This window comes from Physeter macrocephalus, chromosome 11 (genome assembly GCF_002837175.3).
Source record: "Physeter macrocephalus isolate SW-GA chromosome 11, ASM283717v5, whole genome shotgun sequence".
In the NCBI taxonomy this organism is placed as follows: Eukaryota; Metazoa; Chordata; class Mammalia; order Artiodactyla; family Physeteridae; genus Physeter; species Physeter macrocephalus.
In genome coordinates, this window is record NC_041224.1 from 103,720,761 (window position 1) to 103,743,113 (window position 22,353).

At 43.8% G+C, this 22,353-nt stretch overlaps 1 protein-coding gene across 1 annotated transcript; it reads left to right on the forward strand.

Moving 5' to 3' along the window:
• The first annotated feature begins 1,983 nt into the window (after positions 1-1,983).
• Positions 1,984-14,363, forward strand: GREM1 (gremlin 1, DAN family BMP antagonist). Its single transcript, XM_007124005.4, has 2 exons — positions 1,984-2,150; positions 11,232-14,363. Exons 1-2 carry the CDS (start codon positions 1,984-1,986, stop codon positions 11,785-11,787), a joined length of 723 nt encoding a protein of 240 aa, XP_007124067.2. The 3' UTR covers positions 11,788-14,363.
• The last annotated feature ends 7,990 nt before the right edge of the window (positions 14,364-22,353 follow it).

Sequence of the window (22,353 nt, forward strand, 5' to 3'; positions counted from 1 at the left end):
GAACAACATTTACTAGATAGAGATGGTGAGAAAAAGGTGGGATATATAAAACCACAGGGTCAGGGCTCTTAAACAATTACTTCCAATGTAGGAGGTAAGCTCTTGTCTCTTTGTATTTTTATTTGGAGCAGTTCATATGAGTTTTGGAAAAAAACATGACTAAAGCATTGATTTTAGATTAGAAGGAGTTAATGAATTTGTAAAATATGCTTCCTTTTCTTTGGCGGAATAGTTTACACAGGGAGAGAACAGCTGGCTCCTAGGACTTGGTGGTGCACTTTGGCTGGGCTGTTAATTGCGTAAGTATTTTGTGTATTTCTGACTGTGTATCTCTCCTGCAGCCCACTTGACCAAGATAAGTCTCTGAGCCCTACTGAATGTTTGCATCTCGCAGGCAACTACAAACTATGGCTCACGGGATGATTTAACAAAAAATTATTGAAAACATTTAAAGTGCAGCACTGAGTTCATGGATAGAAACCGCTGTTTGCACAAACAAAACATTCAGCTGATGAAGATTCTCTAGATATTGATTTAATGCAGACTTCTTTCTTGTTTGATTTATTTTGAAAAATCGATTTCAAGTTCCTAGCAGTATCTAGTAGAAGTTCAATATTTCTTGCCCCCTCCCCCTAATGCCTGCCTAGAGAGAAAAACAAAAACAAAAACAAAACAAAAAAACACACTGTTTGGGGGTTTTGTTTTGTTTTCTTAAGCCAAATACTTAAATCACGAAGGTCTCATAAGTACCTTTTGATGGCTTTCATTGCCTTGTTTATTTTGCTGTAGTCAGTACAAACACCTTCAAATTTCCTTCTGTAACAGATGTTTTTCAAAGTCATCATCTGACCTCGCTGATGGAGCTGGTCTGCAGACCTTGCAGCCGAGTTGATTTTTGCACGGGCTCTAACTTCGACACACAAAACTTTACAGCCTCTTTGAGGAACCAATTTCCAAGCTAAGAGAACAAATGAAAGTGTTCGCTCATCTCTCAAAAATATTTCTGCGCTTGGTATGTTCCCACTCTTATCGGGTTCTCAGGAATGAACACAGAATGTGACATGGGTTTTTCACATACGTAAGTTTTTGTCTTCCATTTCTGGGAAGTTATTTCCTCGTCTGAGGTTTTATTTTCTTTATTTATTAAACTTTAACATGCTACGGAAAACCTCTTCTCTCCTAGCGACTGTTCTCTCCCTTTTAAAAATGGCTCAGGAATGGAAAGCTTGACTTTCCATTTTAGATTTTTTTAGGGTCCTTTTAGGTTTATTCTGCCCCCCGTTACTCCCTTCTGTACACTCACACCCGAGGCCGCCGGCATCTGAGCTGAAAGAACCCGTGGCGGGCGAGGAGAGGAGGGTGTCATGTTGGCGACAGGCTCCTGCTGGCGGCCGACGAGCCCGCCGGGGTTAACGGGGGCGCAGGGGTCAGCGCCCTCGAAGTTGGGGGCCTCGGGCGGAGCCGCACCAGAGCCGCGGCGACCGCTCAACCAGAGCGCCCTGCAGTCCCGCTCCCTCCACGGGGAAAGGATCGCCTAATTGGTCGCGATCCCACGGAGGTCTTGCTCTTCCCGGGGCAGTCTCCGGGACCGAGAGCGTCGCGGGGCCGACGCAGGCGGAGCGGAGCCGGCGAGAGGAAAAGCCCAGGCCTGGGGCAGAGGAGGAATGAGGGGCCGGGAGCCGGGGGGATTTCCTCCCGCGCTTCCCCCTCCAACGGGAGCGGAAAATGTGATTTGCTGTGCATTCCAGGCGCGGTTCCCTGGGGTGACCTCTCCCAGCCGGCCTGGGCGGGGGGAGCAGACAAAGAGGCGAGGCAGGCGGAGAGGGGACCCCGCGGGGAGGCAGGAGGGGTGCGGGGGGCGGGGGCAGTACCGGGAAAGGGGGCGGATAGCGGGTCCCGCGGCGGCGGCGGCGCCTGGCCAATGGAGAGGCGCGGCCCCGGGCGCCGCGCTCCGCCGCCGGCATTTAAACGGGAGACGGAGAGATGCCCCGCACTCGGTGCGCCCTCCGCGGACCGGGCGACCTAGTGTGCAGCAAGAGCGGTGCTCTCTGTCCCGCTGACCCCGCGCCGAGCCCGGGCGGCTCGTGCCGCGGCCGCACACCGCGCTACGCGTCGAGAGCGCAGGCCCCGAAGGCCCGCAGCACTGACAGGTGAGCGCGGAGGCGCGGGCGTGTGTGAGTGTGTGTGTGTGTGTGAGTGTGTGTGTGTGTGTGTGCGCGCGCGCGCGTGTGTATGTGTGTGTGCCGCGTCCCGCGTCCCGCTCCGTGCAGACTTGCCGTGGGCAGGCCGAGGCCCCGCGATCCCTGGGGTGAACCCTGAAGAACCATCGCGGGGTCTTTCGTGCCAAGGTGTTGGCTGCCATGACCTCACCTTGCGCGGTCTGCAGGGCAAGACTGGGAAAGAGGATGTCAAGAGCAAGAGCCCCGCATCCCAGTTGCACCTCCCGGAGCTCCGCTAATACGCTCCTGGTGTGTTTGGCAGCGGCGCTTGCCAGTCGCGCCCGCTGGGTGAGGGCGCAGAGTCCGTGAGGCCAGAGCGCAGGACCAGAGGGATAATGAGCGAGCGGGAGCAGCGAGGAGCTGCGGGGACCTTCAGCTCGACCGCAAACGCCGGGGCAGGTTGCAATGAGAGGGTCCCATTTGTTTGAGGCGGGGCGCTGGGTCTGGGGACTTCGGGGCGCGCACGTCGGAGGGCCGTGAGTGATCCCGCCGTGAGGTGGTGGATCCTGAGAATCAGCGATGCATTTGCCTATCCCCAAGATGGAGACTCGTGCAACAGCGGAGCTGCGGAGTTCCGCCGTGGCGGAAACCCAAGGGTCAGGTAACTGGACAGCTGAAGTGAGGTGCGCGGTCCCGGACGCCTAGTCCCGCGAGCCCGCGGTGCTCACATAGCAAACACCGCACACACTGACTGCGCGCTCGTGCGCGCTGTTTCCTCTTCTAGGCTTCTCCCTGCCCCATGCGCTTTTCGGCTGAACCGCGGACGTCCGGGCGATGGCCATGTGCGTGTACCCCTTAATTTGTGTCCAGAGGCCCCTGCCTCACCTCGCCGCGCCTTCCTAGAGACGGAATAGGCGGTACTGGCGGCGGGAGGCTGGTCCCCGGGCTTGGACGCCCAGGTCATCCCTCGTCCTCCCCCGCCACTTTGCTGACCCCTCTGCAGCTCACGGAGCAAGGCCGGCGGGCGGTGGGGTGTCGGGGCCGTCACCTTGCCGGCCGGAGTTACTTGTGGATTTCTGGTTTAGGAAGAACAGACGCGCCACCGCTCTGGCTTGGCATTGTCTTCGGATCCCAGCTCTGCCTTGGGGGCGCCCCAGCCTGGCGTTTCCCCGCGCAGGGCTCTGGTGATGGGCCCCCCGGGCGAGGCAGGGGGCAGACAGGAGCCTCTCCAGTGAAGCCCTTCCAGCGCGCCCAGAGCTGGCTCGAAGGGGCTCCCCGGTCAGATCTGGGTGCTGCTTTCTCCTCTTTTAGACAGAAATATAGCCTCGAAGTTAGGGGTGAAAAATCTTTTCTTAAATGTTACAAGGGCAGAGAGGCGACCATCGGTAGGTAATTGGATCTCCCGCTGGAAAGAGCAGATCCAAGCGGTGTACGCGTCTGTTTATGTTCCCCTTCGAGATGGTGCCAGGACACGAGTTGATTAAAACAATCTACTGTGTTAAGTGGGTCACCAGGGATTTAAGCTGTCCCAGGGACCCCAGAGTAGAGGCTTCCTTTTGGCTGTACACACAAGTTAAATAAATAGCGGAGAAGAGGTTAAGATAACCCTGAACCCAGGGTGAGGAGTCTTCTTTCACCCCAGGGCTTTCCACTTTCCAGCACCCTCTTTTTCTTTTTCTTTCTCTTTCTTTCTTTCTTTCTTTCTTTCTTTCTTTCTTTCTTTCTTTCTTTCTTTCTTTCTTTCTTTCTTTCTTTCTTTCTTTCTTTCTTTCTTTCTTTCTTTCTTTCTTTCTTTCTTTCTTTCTTTCTTTCTTTCTTTCTTTCTTTCTTTCTTTCTTTCTTTCTTTCTTTCTTTCTTTCTTTCTTTCTTTCTTTTCTCTTTCTTTCATTCTTTCTTTCTTCCTTTCTTTCTTTTTTTCTTTCTTCCTTCCTTCCTTCCCTTCTTTCTCTCTCTCTCTTTCTCTCTGTCTCTCTCTCTGTCTTTCTGGGACACAGGACTTGAAAGGATGGACTTTTCAAAGCAAGGAAAGAAAGAAGAATATTTTAAAAAAAAACACAGATTCTCATCTCCTCCCTGGCACACTGCAGCCTACAGTGGTAGGTGATTTGATTACCATCACTGGATAAATTGCACACTCCAAATTGTTAGTATTAACTAATTATTTAAGGGCTCTTTAGAACTTAGTTGCTGTGTGTAGGGCTGCGTGTGTGTGTGTTTAACCCCCAGGTCATTGTAGGAATTAAAGTGTTCTGTAAACTTTGTAATTTCACAGGTTTCCTATTTTCTTAAAAGTTCGTTTTGAGTGAAATGTTTTGGTAACCCATGCACGATCTATGGGAAATCCAAGTTGGCTAACATAGACTCGTGTGAATGGTTACACAGGGGAGAATAGAAACCTATTACATCCTCACCTCTCTGAATGAGACCTGCCTGCCTTGTCTTCTAAACTGAAGCCCTAATCTTAAGGTTTAAGTGTTAAAAGTGATACAATGCCACGAAATTTTATGCCACAAACCCTGCTCCCAAGAAATGTTTGTCAGCAGCAAAGCGTGGAGCAGCAAAGCTGTGCAGAATAGAGAGTGTAGGACAGACGGGAAAACCTAAACCTTTTATGTAAAAGGAGTGGGGGAGGTAGGGGAGGTGACTGTAGCATCCAACTGAAAGCACAAATCAGGCCAGTGTTATCAGCCTATGTCTTACATCTGCAAGGAATTGTCTTTAGTTTTAACATATGCTCTTAGAAATGCAAAGTACAGCAATAATTCCTGGGACCAGAAAGGTTTTTTTCTTTACATGTGAACAAAATAGAGAATTATTTGAGTCACAATATTGTTCAGATTTGATTGCATTAGAAACAAGTCCATGTGTCCCTTATTAAATACCATGCTGAGTGTCCATAGAATGTGGTTAAGGACATGTGTTTGGGGGCTAGGGAGAATGGGGCTCAAACCCTGGCTTTCCCATGAGGGGCTGTGTGACCTTGGATAAATTCCTAACTTTTCAGAGTCTGGATTCCCTGATCGGTAAAAAGGAAGATCATATTATCTACCTCATATTTTGTTGTGAAAAATCAATCATAAAATTCAGTCAGAATTGAGCATAATGCCTGGCATAGGGTTTAAAAAATAGAGGTGGCTCTTAGTGGCGGCATTGGGAGAGGCAGTAACATTATAGGACATCAGCGTGTACCACAAGGTGGTTCTGAAATGAAATCACAAATCCCACTCACACAGGGACCAACACACATCCTTCACTACAATATAGAACCTGTGACTTGACCGACTCTCAGTAGTGCCGCTTAGAGAACATTTAACATTTATTACTTTCTAACTTGTCTCCTGTTGACCACAAGAATTGTATACCATCATTAACTTCACCCAAAAATCTTTGGATGAGCCTAGAGAGCTCCTGAGATACTTAACTGCTAGGTGGTCTCCTCCCTGCCCTATATGATGTTGGGCCCCAGCCTGACTTAGCCTGAATGGTCTCCAGAATAGGGAGGTTACAGTTAGGGTACTTGCAATACATACAGGATGAGACTTTATCCTCTACTAGTTTGCCTTTGGTGCAAATTGTCTGAAAACAAAAAAATCAACGCAGTATATTCTTAAGAGCCTCTCTGCTCCATTTCTAAAAGTTGACTGTCTTTTTAAAAATTAAAGATCCAATTTAAAAACAACCTTTGCCCTTCTCAGAGATTTAGTTCTGAGAAATAGGAATAGGGTCTTCTAAAACCTGGCCTGCACTTAGAGCCTGTGCTGTCACTTCCATTATTTTTTTTAATACTGGGGAATAATTTGATGGCATGCCTGTTGAATAGCTTTCTAAAATTCAATTCATCAAGAGGAATTGATCAGCCACAGACATCTGGCTTGCTGATCATTGTCTCCTCACCGTTTATCTCACTCAGCACTCCATTCAACGGAATACAAGCAGGTTGGTTAGCTAAAATGAGAAATACGGCAATCAGAGTGCTGAAAGGAGCTGGCCTAAACTTTCCCAAAGACATCGAGAATATTAGAAACAGGTTACACATAACACTTTTATTTCTGATTCCCCAGAATTACATGATTGTGTTCTTACAGCCTGGCAAAGATTGGAATAAATCACTATGACCTGCACAGGACAGAGGGTGGCCGATATGGCATATCTTTGTGCAGATGTTTGCTGTTGATCACTTGGGGCAACCTGAAGGAAAGCATCAGGTAGAGGAGACATGCTTCGAGAGTATCTATGTCCTCAGGGACAAATGGATTAGAGGGGAGAACAGTGGTAAAGGAAGAAAAAAGGTAGGGGTGGGTGGGTCTTGCTGGTGGGAAACAGTTGCAGAGAAACTCATCATGAAAATATGACCACATTAGTTGGAGAAGCAGGAACACATTAAGGGGAAGTTGAGGTAGCTTTTGAAAAGAATATTGTCTGCAAAGGAGAATAAAGGGAGGTCTCTGTGGGTGTCTGATGCACTCTGGGTCCATGAGATGCAGCTTTAATTTAATAATGTGAGTGGGTCATTTCATGAATGCAAATTACCAGAAATGTTTTCAGCTCTCGTTTGGATATGGATGATAATTCATAAGACCTAAGTCTGGATTAGCCTTTGGATTCATTTTTGATAATGAGGCACTCTGCTAGGTGTTGATGGGAAAAAGAATTATCCTCAAGGAATTTACATTTTCTTGGTTTCCTCCATGTCTGTGATATTTACAGAGTGCAAATTATTCGGTGGCAATACAATTGGGATTTCAAGAACACAACAGCCCTATTTCCTTCAATGAGTAATCAAGATCATTTTGGTGTGGAGGAGGTTGGGTGACTGACCACAGAGACTTGATAGAGCCCGGGTTCTAATACTAGTTAGTCTCATCCCCCTCCCTCTTACTTGTGTGGGATGTGCAGAGTCCTTCAGAGCACTGCTGTTCTCTAAGAAGCTGAGGTTTCTGTTGACTGAGATTCCTAAGGTTGTTTTTTCCCTCTCTCCAAGTAACTAGTTATAAGATTTAAGAACTCAAAAGCTGAAGATATTTAAAGAGTACGCTTTTCGAAAATGAAAAGCCATTTCATAATATCTTCCCCACCTAATAAATTTTGAGAAAAATTTACTTGTCTTAAAAAGTCTGTCACTCTAGACCCCTTTTTCTCATGGGGTTTGCACACTCCCATAGGAACAGGAAGTCAGTCCAAATTAAAACAGAAAACCACAGTTGACTAATTTTGAATTTACTGCTTTATTGTTGGTTTCTTCCAGAGTGAATACAATGGCTTTTTTTTAACATCTTTATTGGAGTATAATTGCTTTACAGTGGTGTGTTAGTTTCTGCTGTATAACAAAGTGTACCACTATACATATACATATATCCCCATATCCCCTCCCTCTTGCGTCTCCCTCCCACCCTCCCTATCCCACCCCTCTAGGTGGTCACAAAGCACCGAGCTGATCTCCCTGTGCAATGTGGCTGCTTCCCACTAGCTATCTATTTTACATTTGGTAGTGTATATATATCCATGCCACTCTCTCTCTAAAAAAAAAAAAAATCGTTCTGAAGAACCTAGGGACAGGACTGGAAAAAAGATGCAGACGTAGAGAATGGACCTGAGGACATGGGGAGGGGGAAGGGTAAGCTGGGATGAAGTGAGAGAATACAATGGCTTTAATTGGAAATATAAACCCTAATGGTGTTCTCCATGGGACCAGGTAAAAAGAAGTGGGTATTTGGAGTTTTCTTGGAAAAAGGAAGAGAAGTATTAAGAAGTTCCCTAGGCTAGACTCTGCTGATCTTCAGCATGTGTGAAGACATTTTAAATGCAAAGAACAGAAACTCTGTCGGTAAGTGTGGTCCATGACAATCATTTATTGAACAAAAGAGCATCTACTCTGCCAGGCATGGAGGAAGAGGTGATGAATAAGCCCTCATGACTCTCAGACTTGGTATTTATTTAATGACAGATGGGAAATGCCAGATAGGGAAAGCTGAGTATAAAGGAGGTCCTAAGTGGTGTAGAGAAAGAAAATTGCATTTTTTTGGATAGATGTTTGTGGGTATGGCTGGCCCCATGACTTGAACCTCTCCCATGCAGTCAATATACCTTCCCAGTCAAGTCTCAGATTGGCCTCTGTGATGTTGGCTCTGAAATCTTGCTCTGGAGGCTTGGATTGTTCTGGAGGCCATTTTTAGGAGGGATGGGGAAGATGGTGGGTGGAGGCCTAGGGCTGTCTTATGTGTTCCTCTTGGAAATGGGCAGAGATTGAATTTTAGTTTAGATCCTGGCCCAGAACTGAATAAAAACAGAAACTTGTGAAAGCTTCTTGAATTCACAATATATTTTCCCAGGAGACTGGACCGTCGTGGCTCAAGTGTCCTACTCTCTGGAGAAAATCAGCACTGTTTTATAACTGGGCCTTCCTCATGAGCGATGTTTTAAAGACAAAACAAGGAAATTAATTTTTTGCTGTTGTTGAGGCAAAAAATGCTCTGTTTAAAGAACAAAGATGATGTAACATAAACTGACAAAAGCCAGGGAGTCTACAGTCAGAGCAGGAGATAAATGTCACATTATCAGCTCCAAACTTGAACTTGCCCAAAAGTATTAGGTTAATGTTTAAAAGATAGTGCCATTTAAGAATATTTTGAATTTAATATTTAATTATCTTAATTTGACACTATCCTTAGGGTTGCATGCTCTTTACTTACAGGGGCTGCCCTTTAGAGAATGCAGATTCCACCCTGCCTTTGTCTTTGAAAGGTAACTGCTCCAGCTACTAATACCAACTTGGATAGTTCCTTGGGGGCCACGGTGAGGTTACTATTAAATTGCATTTAGTGGTTATCAGTTGTCACACTGGTGGACAGAAGAGAGGAGGGACATGGGTGCCTCACAGCCGTGTCCTCGGGTTCAGAACTGTGGTGGACGTGGAAGACGGGAAACCTCTGGATTCAGGTCAGACTTGGTGTGATGGCCTGAGGAGGGAGGCTGTGAATTTGAAACTGTACTCATTGAGAAGAAAATCCCTCCACATTTTCACAACTCCCTCTGTGCCCCACGGCTGCAGGTGCTACAGGTCTTGCTGCTCAAAGCTTGTTAGAAAGGCAGACCTACTGAATGATAATCTGCATTTTAACAATATCCCCAGGTGATTGTCTGCACACTCAGGTTTGAGAACCACTGTCCCAGAAGAATCTTAAGACTCTGATGCTTCTCTCTTGCACCTTCTTTTTTTAAAAAATTTATTTATTCATTTATTTAATTTTTGGCTGCATTGGGTCTTCGCTGCTGCACGCGGGCTTTCTCTAGTTGCAGCGAGCGGGGGCTACTCTTTGTTGTGGGGCGCAGGCTTCTCATTGTGGTGGCTTCTCTTGTTGTAGAGCACAGGCTCTAGGCGCGCGGGCTTCAGTAGTTGTGGCTCGCGGGTTCTAGAGCACAGGCTCAGTAGTTGTGGCGCACAGGCTCAGTAGTTGTGGCGCACGGGCTTAGTTGCTCCGCGGCATGTGGGATCTTCCAAGACCAGGGCTCCAACCCGTGTCCCCTGCGTTGGCAGGCGGATTCTTAACCACTGCGCCACCAGGGAAGCCCCGCACCTTCTTTTGAAAAATGTGCTCCTCCTGTTCCTCCTCCTCCTCCTCCTCCTCTATCTGCCCCACCTTCCCTGAATATCCTGCTTTAGAATAGTCCTCCTTTCTCTGATTTACATTCCTCACTCCTTTCACTTTTTTCTCTCTCCATCCTTGCTTTCTGGTTTTTTTGTCAGTTTTCCTTTTGCCTCCACTCCCTTTATTTAATTTTTTTTTGCCATTGTTCATGTGCCATTGTTCCTCCTGACCCATATCTAACTCCAGACCCATCCACAATAATTCATTATCATTAACTTATTCAACATGTCTGTGGCACTTACTAATGTAAATATGTGCACATACCTGTTCTCTTGTGTCCATTTTCTACCTTCTAAATTTTATATACACACACACATATGTGAAGGACGTATTTCATTATTTTAAAAGTAGAACAATGTGTATCGTGGTATTAAGAAGATATAATGAATATCTGTGCCCAGTTTAAAAATGAGAACGAGTGATCCAGGAATCTTATGAATTACGTGATCTTTCTGGTAAAGTAATTTGTTCTGTCTGCAGTACCACCATATTTAGTTAGTTCTCTAATTGCTTTCAGTTTTACATCAGTTTTGATCTGAACAACATATCTGGGGATATGAGGTGTTTGTATCTTTGCTTAAATAAAGTCATTTATTGAAAAGTAAAGTGAAATTTTCTCAAGGTCAGAAAGCAAGCTGTTATCCTAGGCCTTCGACTAGAAGCTGAGTCTTGACTTTTCGTCTAGTGCTCTTCCTGTGAAGGATTCTCCCTCCGTCTGGTCTCCACACATCTCCTTCCGATGCCTGATAACGCTGAACATCTCATAAGCATCCAACCAAGCGAACTCAGGAAGGGCTCAGGCCAGTCAGGGAGAAAGAGTGAGACCCTTTCCTGTCAGATGAGCCCTCTGGCTGGCGAGGCTAATTCATCTATTTACATAGTAGGAACTTACCAAATATTGTCAAGTACAAGAACGAATAACTATATATAAAATAAACAACAAGGACCCTAACTATATTCAGTATCTTGTAATAACCTATAATGGAAAAGAATCTGAAAAAGAATAAATATATATATGTATAACTGTATCACTGTGCTGTACACCTGAAACTAACGCATTATAAATCAACTCTACTTCAATTAAAAGAAAAAAAGAATGAATAAAGTTAAGGGACCATAATACAAAGTCAGACGTAGTTGGTGTCAGAAGCCAGGAAGCAATTCCCCTGGGAGGACAAGTGACAGAGTTCACATCTTGGCTTATTCACTGGCCGACCCTGGGCAAGCTACTTCATGGCTTAATGGCCCAGAGGGTAACGAGTATAACAGTACCTAATGCACGGAGATACCGTGTGAGAGTCAATGAAATCGTTTAGGTCAAGTGTTTAGCAAGTGCCTGATAAAACATTAGCTGTTTTATGAATGTTTTCATTAATTATCTTTTCCATTTTTCATGTCTCTCCTCTGTGTGTCTCCCCCCTTTAGCATGAGCCGTACGGCCTACACTGTGGGAGCCCTGCTTCTCCTCTTGGGGACCCTGCTGCCGGCTGCTGAAGGGAAAAAGAAGGGGTCCCAAGGGGCCATCCCCCCGCCAGACAAGGCCCAGCACAATGACTCGGAGCAGACACAGTCTCCCCAGCAGCCTGGCTCCAGGAACCGGGGGCGGGGCCAGGGGCGGGGCACTGCCGTGCCCGGGGAGGAAGTGCTGGAGTCCAGCCAGGAGGCCCTGCATGTGACCGAGCGCAAATACCTGAAGCGAGACTGGTGCAAAACCCAGCCGCTGAAGCAGACCATCCACGAGGAGGGCTGCAACAGCCGCACCATCATCAACCGTTTCTGCTACGGCCAGTGCAACTCCTTCTACATCCCCAGGCACATCCGGAAGGAGGAAGGCTCTTTTCAGTCTTGTTCCTTCTGCAAGCCCAAGAAGTTCACCACCATGATGGTCACGCTCAACTGCCCCGAACTACAGCCACCCACCAAGAAGAAGAGGGTCACTCGTGTCAAGCAGTGTCGCTGCATATCCATCGATTTGGATTAAGCCGGGCCTACCCAGCCCGTCCTTGGGGTGCGGCCCCCAGGTGGGCCCAGAACCAGACCTAAATCAACCTGATTCTTACTTGGCTTAAATCTAGAGGCAAGACGAACCACCAGCTGCCTTCTGCCAGGAGCCTGCTAGTGCGTAGTTTGTGTGCATGAGTGTGCATGGGTCCCTGTGGGTGTTTGCAGACACCAGAGGAAACACAGTCTCTGCTAGAGGGCACTTCCTATTATGTAAACGTATCTGCTTCCGTGCGGGATGGTACAGAAAGCCCACACCACCTGAGGCACATTTGGAGGGGCAGGGTTGTGGTCTGGTTCTGCCTTGGTCTTCCAAGTGCCCTCCTGGGGACAGGAACCTCCCTTCAGAATGAATATTAATGGAAGAGGCTACTCTGAGGGCAAGAGACCTGTTTTAGTGCTGCCTTGGCCTTAGAAAGGATATTTCAACCTGTGCTTGCTTTCCCCCTTCCTCTTCCCTGTCAGTCCATCCCTTCTTAGGATCTCAGTGACTATTTCCTTCTAATCCCCTACCTGCCAGAGGTTCTCAAGTAGCTCGCTTGACCACAGATGCAAATGTTTCCTATTTGGGGAAGACCTTTTGGACTCTGGGGGAGGCTGGTAGGGCAGGAAGGTTAGAGGATTGAGAGAAGGGAGAGGTCGCAGGTGAGGACCAGCTGGCCCAGCAAAATTTAGGAGGGAGGTGTGCAGAGACTGGAAAGGCCAGCCCCCAAACACGGTGAGACCCATGCTTTAGCAAGTTTTTTCCTGGTATTTAAAGAACCCAAGGAAACAGAGGAGAAATGAAATTGCCCCCAAAAATCATTAACTTTGTGAGTTACTGTGACTGTCGAAATTAGCTGTAACCCAATACCAAACTTAAAACATAAATATTGACCACTCCTATTTTCAGAACCAAGTGAGTGAGCGAAACCAAAACAGCCCCTCCTGCTTTGCCCCTCAGATGGACAAAAGATGTAGTTCAGAAAAAACAGCCCCCCACAGGAATAGGAAAAAGACAAAAACCTTATAAGCAGAAGGTCTTATTATCTTTCCATTAGGCTGGGGTATAATCACCTCTTTCCCAGTTCCTTATTCCTGTGTCATGTTTCTGAGAGCCACAACCCTGTATTGTAAAGATTCTGCCTCTGCCAAATGTACCTGACAGTGAAGGACCAGGCTAAGATAAGAGAGTTTAGGCCTGCTGCTTTTTAGAAAGAAGTATATTTGGGGTCTTTTTGTTTTAGCCATCTATAAGAGATTGAGCTGGAGAGCGGAGGAGAGTAAGGAAAGGAAGGAGATTGCCTCTGGCTAAGGAGTAGTCAAAAGTCAGGAAGGACATGTAAGGGATACACCAGCCCTTCTTCCTTTGCCCTTGAAGGGTCTAATGGGAACCCCCAGTTAAGAAATCAGAGTGTTTGTGTGCATTAGCTGTCCTACAGCTGGTAGGATTTATGTAACATTGTAACCATTTGGAAACTACTGTTCCCTGATTAAACATAGGTTATTTGCAATGCGTATTTAGTATTTATCTGATGGCCAAAGCACAGGGTGGGTGAACCTTCCTGCATTTTGGATTCGGACAACTTGCTCTCTTCAAGCCTGAGGTTTTATATGTAAACCACCCCCACCCCCGATACTCTTTTTGCCTGCATCATCTCAGTCTCACCAGCCAAGTCATGTGTAACATGGGAAACAAACACCATAGACTTGTGTTTCAGTTGCCCATGAAGGCTCCAGCATTCAAAGAACCAATGCAACTAAAGAAGCTGCTTTTATTTTATTTTTGTTTTGGTCCAGTGCTCTCCCTACTAACAAATAAATAGGAACCATACTTTGAGGCAGAAGTCATCTTGAACACCCGAAATATTGGGTCTAGTTTTAAAACTTTGAAATTCACTACTGATGATTCTACACTAGGCGAATTTGTGCAAACATAGTCTGTGCATGTCACGTACACCGTAAGCCCCTGCCCTAAATCCTTGTATCGTCCATGTCCTCCCAACAATAAAATGCAGAATGGATTTAATTAAGCATGCAAATGCTAAGCTAGAATTTTGAGGGTGGGGGAGAGGAAAAGAAAGGGGAAGGAGCTGAAAATATAAAACCACACTAGAGAGGAAGAATGACGCTCAGAACCAGCAGACACCGAATCTCTCTTGTTCTAACTCTGCCACAAGCATGCAGTTTTGTTAAAAAGAGATGACTTCAGTTGGCAGCAGGAATCTTCTTTTAGTAGCTTGTACCACAGTCTTGCATGTAAGTTGGATTTGGCTTAAGTAAAGAGAATTTCCTCAAAATGAGCTTCACTGGGATAATCAGCAGCATAACTGCCCTAAAAGCACAGCACTAGCCAAAAAGGGAAATGTCTGCTTTTCTTATTGTGCCTACGTAAAGACTAGCCCAAGTCCCGTGTGTCTTCCAACATTTATTGAAAGTGCCATATCTGTCACATATTGTATTGGAGTCACCGATGATGTAATGATATGTTTTTTCATTACTATAGTAGAATTTTTTATGGCAAGATATTTGTGATCTAGATCTTTCCTATTAAAATAATGCCAAACACCAAATATGAATTTTATGATGTACACTTTGTGCTTGGCATTAAAAGAGAAACATCCTGCAAGTCTGTAAGTTGTTTTTTGTTATTGTAGTTCTGCAAAGTTAAAAATGTAAGTGAAAAATCTGGAGGAAAGGATAATTTCCACTGTGTGGAATGTGAATAGTTAATCAAAAAGTTATGGTTATTTAATGTAATTATTAACTCAAATCCTTTGGTCACTGTGATTTCAAGCATTTTTTTTTCTCCTTTATATGACTTCCTCTGAGTTGAGCAAAGAAGAGGCTGGCACGTTGTATATTGTCGGAGGCTTTTATCAGAGGGAAACAAAATCTTGACACATCTGAACGTGTGTTACAGAGTCAAGACCTGAGCTTTTATTTTTTTAATTGAATGTTCCTTAAAGGTTAACATTTCTGAGGCAATTTAAGAAAGATCTTAAATGTTATTTTGGAAGAATTAAAATGTGTGTATACAAACAAATAGCAGATAATAATGAATAGTTCGCAAGTTCCTTTAAGGAGAAAATCTAAAATTAAAAATGTATGTACAGAACATTTATAAATGACCAGTTAATGCTGAAGAGTGAAAGTAGTTCTACTGATTTGTCATTCTCAATATATTTAATATCAACTGCATTATGTATTATGTCTGCTTTAATCATTTAAAACAACAAATTTATGAAGACTCTGATTGGGGTTCTTTGCTGTCTATGAGGATGAGAGGGGATTTGATAGTCTCATAAAAGCTAATTGGGTTGAAAGCAACGTTTTATGAATCTGTTACTAGAATTTAATTCCACCCCAGTAATGTTCTATACAACCTTTCCCAAAGAGCAATCAATAAATTGAACCTCTTCTCTGTTTGCATGTGTGTGTGTGTGTGTGTGTGTGTGTGTGTGTGTGTGTGTTTCACTGGTAATGTTCACAGGGCAGGGCTGGGGCAGGGATTCACTTGTCATGGGAAGGGAGGTAGAAAACAGATCATGAGATCTCTTGTGATCTGAAAGGAAATTTATTTTCTCCACTCAGACCTTCCAGGTCCCACTTGATTTCAGGAGGACACCTCAGGCCATGGCAATTAGAGGCAGGGGAAATCTGGTGAGCAGTGAATAGTACCAACCTCTTCCCCAGAGCTAGAAAGAAGAGTTAGAATGCTTCTGAGAAGCCTTCAGATAGTGGAAGAATTGTCACACTGAAAAGATAATAGCTTTATTTTGAGATGTTCAAGGGAAAAGGGGGAGAAAGATTTGGGGCTCAGTCTTTCTAACGATGAGAGTGATTCGGCAATGCGATGAGCTGCCTTTGAGATGATCAACTCCCTGTCCCTGGAAATATTAAAACGTATGCTAGATATCATTTGATAGGGATTTGCAGCATTGTGAGTTATTGTCCCGGATATGCAATTGAATGAGTGGATTTCTGAGGTCCCTTTCTACTCAGATGTACAATACAAGATTTATACTAGGTATTGGTACTCTGCTAGTCATAATGCAAGTGCCAGCAACTATGTATGGCATGCTTATGCCAGACACTGTCAAGGATTTTATTTTGTTTTCCACTTAATTTTCATAGTGACTCAACAATATGTACACCATTATCACTGCTAGGAGGCAGTGAACTCATAAGTCTTACTGCAGTAGCTGTGCGCTTAAACACTATGAGAAATTGTGAGATTTTCAACTTATCAGTTTGTTCTTTTAAGGATAGAATGCAGCAGTCTCAAAATCGATCCAACTCTTGCTTATTTCATCTAATGATGAAGGCCACCCTGAGCTTGTAGATGGCATCATCAGGAGCCCCAGCTCTGAAGCATTCAAAGCCTCTTTGCCACCTCTCTTTCTGTCATGGCCTCCTTGGACTTGGAGGGGAAAGAAGGCAGCAAGTACCAAGGAGACAGTGTCCTTAGAAAAGCCACACGCACACCTAGGGGGTAATGGCTGGACAGGGTTTGAAAAGGTAGTGGGATTGGAAACAAATGCATTCTAGGTTTCAAAAAAAAGTATGTAATAAGAGACATCAGCAAAAATGTTGGAGTGAGGAGTTTTGAAAATTTTTTTCCTCCATAAAAGCAATGAGAAACCGGCAAAAATGTTTAGGACTCTGGAAATTAACCAAAGGCTTGCAGCAGTCTGAGGAACATTTATTGAGGAAAAAGCTGAATCTCTAACAACAGTGAGCACTGTGATATTGTAACTTGCCCTATTCTCATCTCCCTCTCCAGTTCCATAGAAGACTTGAAAACCAACAGCTGGCAACTATAGTGAATACCAGCAGTCTGGCAGCCACTGGAAGAGGTAGAATGAGATTGGAGTTCTTTCAAAGCCAAATACCCAGAGAATTGTAATTATTTGACCTGTCAGGCCCCGAAGGCCCCCCTTGCAAAGGTATCTTCACTTGACCTAATTGGAAACTGCCAAGTGTGAAAAGCCCAGTTGAAAACAGAGGCAATTGATTATATTTTTGTGGCTGCCTGAGGCAGTAGATAGCAGTTGGGGCAAGCAATAGGCTAAACAAAAAGCCTAAAAGGAGACTACAGAATGAAGTTTTGGGGGGGGGACTTTGAAAAGCTTCAACATATTACTGGGAATCTAGAAAGCCAAATCAGGTATAGGGCTGTGTCCATGCCCAGGGATTTCAACATGATCAGGAAGAATCTGAGAAGGCCCTAAGCTCTTACCTCAGGCTGACCTTGAGGCTCTGCATAGGCAGAAAGCAAAGGCTAAGGCAGAGTTGTCGACTGCTTGGCTGGGTGTTGAAGGTGTGCCCCAACATTAGCACAGAGCCCCTCAGCAAAGACTGGAAGACCTCCTGGTTCCAAGTGTTTAAGGAAATTACTGTTCAACTATTAGCTGACCACTAAGCTAGTCAAACAGAGACTTCAGTGGCCATGTACAACAAAAAATACAGACTTTACATAATTAGTTCAGAAAAGTTGCTAAATAAAAAAACAAACAAATAGCAACAAACAGCAGCAACAACAAATCCTAGGGAGAGGGAGAGAGACTGATTTCAAAAGTCACCACATCATATTACTTAAAATGCCCACCTTTCAACAGAACATTGAGACATGACAAAAAAAAAAATCCGAGAACGTATGGCCCATACACAGGAAAAACAAACAAACAAAAACCAAAGAAGCTGTCCCCTAGGAAGCCCAGACGTTAGACTTAGACAAAAACTTCAAGTCTACTGTTTAAATATGTTCAAGAACTAAGAAAAACCATTTCTAAAGAATTTAAGAAAAATAGAATATAATCTCACCAAATCCTGAATATCAGTAAAGAGTAGAAATCATAAAAAAGAGCCAAAGAGAAATTTTAAAGTTGAAAAGTATTGTAAGTGAAATAAAAATTGTACTAGAGGGGCTGAACAGCAGATTTGAGCAGGCAAAAGAAAATTGAGAAAATTTTACCTAGACTGATGAGAGACAGAGACAGAGAGAGAGAGAGAGAGAGAGAGAGAAGAGGGAGAGAAGACTATTAAAATCAGGAATAAAAAAGGGAACAGTACTATGAAACTTACAAAAATAAAAAAGACTATAAGAATACCATAAGCAATTGTATGCCAACACATTAGAAACTTTGATAAAACGGACAAATTCCTAGTCTATTAAGCCTTACTCCTCTCTCTTCCCCTTCTGTCCCACATCTGAGCAAGCTGATAAGAAAGCCCAGGTTCTCTTTCATTTACCACTGATGAGATGATTGAACTATACAAGGGCCCCTCTCCACCAGGTGGGAACCCTCATCCCAGCATCATTCCTTAACCATCATAAAAACTGCAAGTCAGTTTCCTTTCCCTGCTCTCTTAAGCCATTTTCAGACCAGGTTGGGAGGCCTGCCCTGCTCTCCACAGAAAGCCTCATTATGTGAGTAATAAATCTTTTCATATACTCTTGGGGTGTTTGTCGTGTCATCGGTCTGAACCAAACTTTGGGTAAGGGTCTACTCTGTTTATACAGGTGTTCACAACACCTAGAAACACACAAACTCCTGAAACTGACGCAAGAGGAAACAGATATTTGAATAGAACTATCACAAATAAAGAGATTGATTTCGTATTCAAAAAGCTTTGCACAAAGAAAACCCTAAGACCATATGGCTTCACTGGTGAATTTTACCAAATATTTAAAGAATTAATACCAATTCTTTATAACCTCTTCTAAGAAAATAGAAACACTTTCTACCTCATCCTATGAGACCAGTATTACCATGAAAACCAAAACCAGACAAAACAGCATAAAAGAAAACTATAGACAAATATCACTTATAAACATAGATGCAAAAGTCCTCAGCAAAATACTGAGTAACTAAATCCAGAAACATATACAAAGGATTATACACCATGCTCAAGTGAGATTTGCCCAGGAATGTTAGGTTAGTTTAATCATAAATCAATGCAATATGACATATTAATAGAATACAGGAAAAAAACACAATCATATGGAAAAATCACTTGACAAAATCCAACACCCTTTTATGATACAATCACTCAACACACTAGGAATAAAAGAGCATTTCCACAACCTGAAAAAGGGCATGTATGAAAAACCAACAACTAACATTACTTAAAGGTGAAAGAAAGGCTGAAAACTTTCCCCATTAAGATATCTTTACCACTTCTTTTCAATATTGTACTGGAAGCTCTAGCAGGGTAATTAGGCAAGTAAGGGAAAATAAAGTCATCCAGACTAAAAAGGAAGAAGTAAAACTATTTCTATTTTCAGATGACATGATCTTATATGTAGAAATCCTAAGGAATTCACAAAAAAAAGTATTAGTGCTGTCTTAGTCTATTCAGGCTACTATAACAAAATACCACAGATTAGGTAGCTTATGAACATCAAACGTAACCTCACAGTTTGGGAGGCTGGGAACCCAAGATCAGGGTGCTACGTTGGTCAACTGAGGGCTTGCTTTCAGGTCCCAGACTTCGCGTTGTGTCCTCACATGGTGAAAGGGTCTAGAGATATTTCTGGAACCCCTTTTATAAGGCACTAATCTCATTCATTAGGGTCCCACCCTCATGAATTAAGCACCTCCCAAAGGCCCCACCTACTAATTCCATTACCTTTGGTGAGGTTAGGATTTCAACGTACGAATTTGGGGGGGACACAAACATTCAGACCATAGCAAAAGCTAATACCAAAGTTGCAGGATACAAGATCAATATTCAAAAATTAATTGTACTCTATACACTAGCAGTGAAAAATCTGAAACAAAATTTAAAAATAATTCCATTTGCAATAGCATCAAAAGAACAAAATATATAGGAATAAATTTAACAAAGGAAGTATAATAAAACTATAAAACACTGTTTAAAGAATTTAAGGAACACCTAAATAAACAGAAAGACACCTTGTATTCATGAATTAGAAGAATTAATATTGCTCTACAGATTTCACACAATCTCTATCAAAATCCTTAACTGGTTTCTTTGCAGAAATTAACAAGCTAATCCTAAAATTTATATGAAAATGCAAGGGACCCAGAATAGCCAAAATATTCTTGAAAAAGGACAAAGTTAAAGGACTCACACTTCCTGATTTCAAAATTTACAGTAAAGAATTGCTATAAGGCGAACACTCTTTTAACGGCCATTAGGTTAAGAAATATAATTTTTCCAGTCTCTCCAGAAGCTCTGCTATGCCCCCGCTCAATTTTACCATTTTTTCACACCATAATAATAATCACTCTCCTAACTTTTACAGTAATTTCTTTGCATATCTTTAGTTTTATCGCCAAATTGTGAATCCCTAAACTCTACAGTTTAGTCTGGTTGCAAACGTTTAAGTGGGAAAAGATAAAAGCCTAAATTACAGCAGTGCTAAACCCCTTCCTATGATCTTAATGGTGATTACCAAGTAGAGGGTTACCAGTGTTCACTTCCTGTTGTACCAACAAGTTTACTGGGAAAAAAGGTTAAAATAATTGGATGTATCAAGGTATTTAAAATAATTATTCTCCCAGAAAAATGAAACAGATGAACTTATTTGCAACGCAGAAAGAGAGACACAGATGTAGAGAACAAACGTATGGATACCAAGGGGGGAATGGGGGGGTGGGATGAATTGGGAGATTGGGGTTGACATACATATACTACTATGTATAAAACAGATAATGAGAACCTACTGTAGCACAGGGAACTCTACTCAATGCTCTGTGGTGACCTAAATGGTATGGAAATCCAAAAAAGAGGGGATATATGTATATGTATAGCTGATTCACTTTGCTGTACAGCAGAAACTAACACAACATTGTAAAGCAACTATACTCTAATAAAAATTAATAAAAAACAAAAACAAACAAAAAATAAAATAATTATTCTCACTGTTCCCTATCATAATAAAAACAAGGCTTAGATTCTGATGCTCACAAAAGGACTCTACCGTCTTCAATGCTTATGATCAAAACCACCTTCTCTATCCTATTCATCACTAAATGCATGTAGCATGAGTCCATTGGAAATGAGCTTCATTGCCATCCAGACAATCCATTACACAACTGTCAATACTGATCCCTTGAATGTAGAAGTTTATACTATGCACAATGACAGCAGAAGTTTAAATATGGGAATAGCTTTTAAGTAGATACCTATTGTTTGTTACTTCTTTCATCTCTTTTCCTTACTTTTTTTTTTTTTTTGCGGTATGCGGGCCTCTCACTGTTGTGGCCTCTCCCGTTGCAGAGCACAGGCTCCAGACGCACAGGCTCCGGACGCACAGGCTCAGGGGCCATGGCTCACGGGCCTAGCTGCTCCGCGGCATGTGGGATCTTCCCAGACTCGGGCACGAACCCGTATCCCCTGCATTGGCAGGCGGACTCTCAGCCACTGTGCCACCAGGGAAGCCCTCCTTAATTTTTTTTAGAACTATCCTTCCCTCATTCCATGTGGTGCCATCCAGGCTTCTTATCACTATCTTTTTTCCCTGATCCCTCTGTAGGCATAGGGGTGACATAAGGCCACAGCAGAAAATCAGAATACTCATTCCACTTGGCCACCATGATTGGCTTTAGAAATGGGCTTGAAACTCAAGCTGAGTCCGTAGAATCTTCCTTAAGATTTGAATATGACGGCTGGGAGATCTATTTCCTCTTCTAGGATCACAAGTCATAATAAGCCTGTAGAACAAAATCTGTTGACAGCCATCTTTCCCAAGTGTATGGATAAAACTTTCTGAAGAATGAAGCTTCTACACAGAAAAGTAGAGCCAAAAGATGAACTAAATATCTTGATGACAGATTTTCTTTCCCCTGGATCAAGCTATGCTGGAAGTTAGGCCAACCTCTGAGTCATTTCATATTAGTTATATATTGCTCTGTAACAAATTATGCCAACTTAGTAACTTAAAGCAACAAACATTTACTATCTCACACATGTTCAGATAGGGATCTGGGAGTGACTAAGCTGGGTGTATCTGGCTCAAAATCTTTCATGAGTTTGCAGTCAAGGTGTCAGCAGGGGCTACAGTCATCTAAAGGCTGGCCGGTGCTGGAGAATCCACCTCCAATATGGCTCACCCCCATGGCTGTTGGCTGGAGGTATCAGCTCCTCACAATGTGGACTTCTCTTCACGACATGGGAGCTGACTTCCTTCAGCAAAATAATCTAAGAGAAAGCAACGGGGAAGCCACCATACCTTTCATGACATAGCCTCCAAAGTCACATACCTTTACTTTTATTTTATTCTGTTAGTCAGAAACAAGTCACTAAGTTTGCCCACATTCAAGAGGAGGGTTGGTTTTTTGTTGTTGTTTTTTGTGGTACGTGGGCCTCCCACTGTTGTGGCCTCTCCCATTGCGGAGCACAGGCTCTGGACGCGCAGGCTCAGCAGCCATGGCTCACGAGCCCAGCCGCTCCGCGACATGTGGGACCTTCCCGGATCGGGGCATGAACCCGTATCCCCTGCATCGGCAGGCGGACTCTCAACCACTGCGCCACCAGGGAAGCCCTAAGAGGAGGGTTTTTAGGCTTCAATTTTTCAAGGGAGAAATATCAAAGA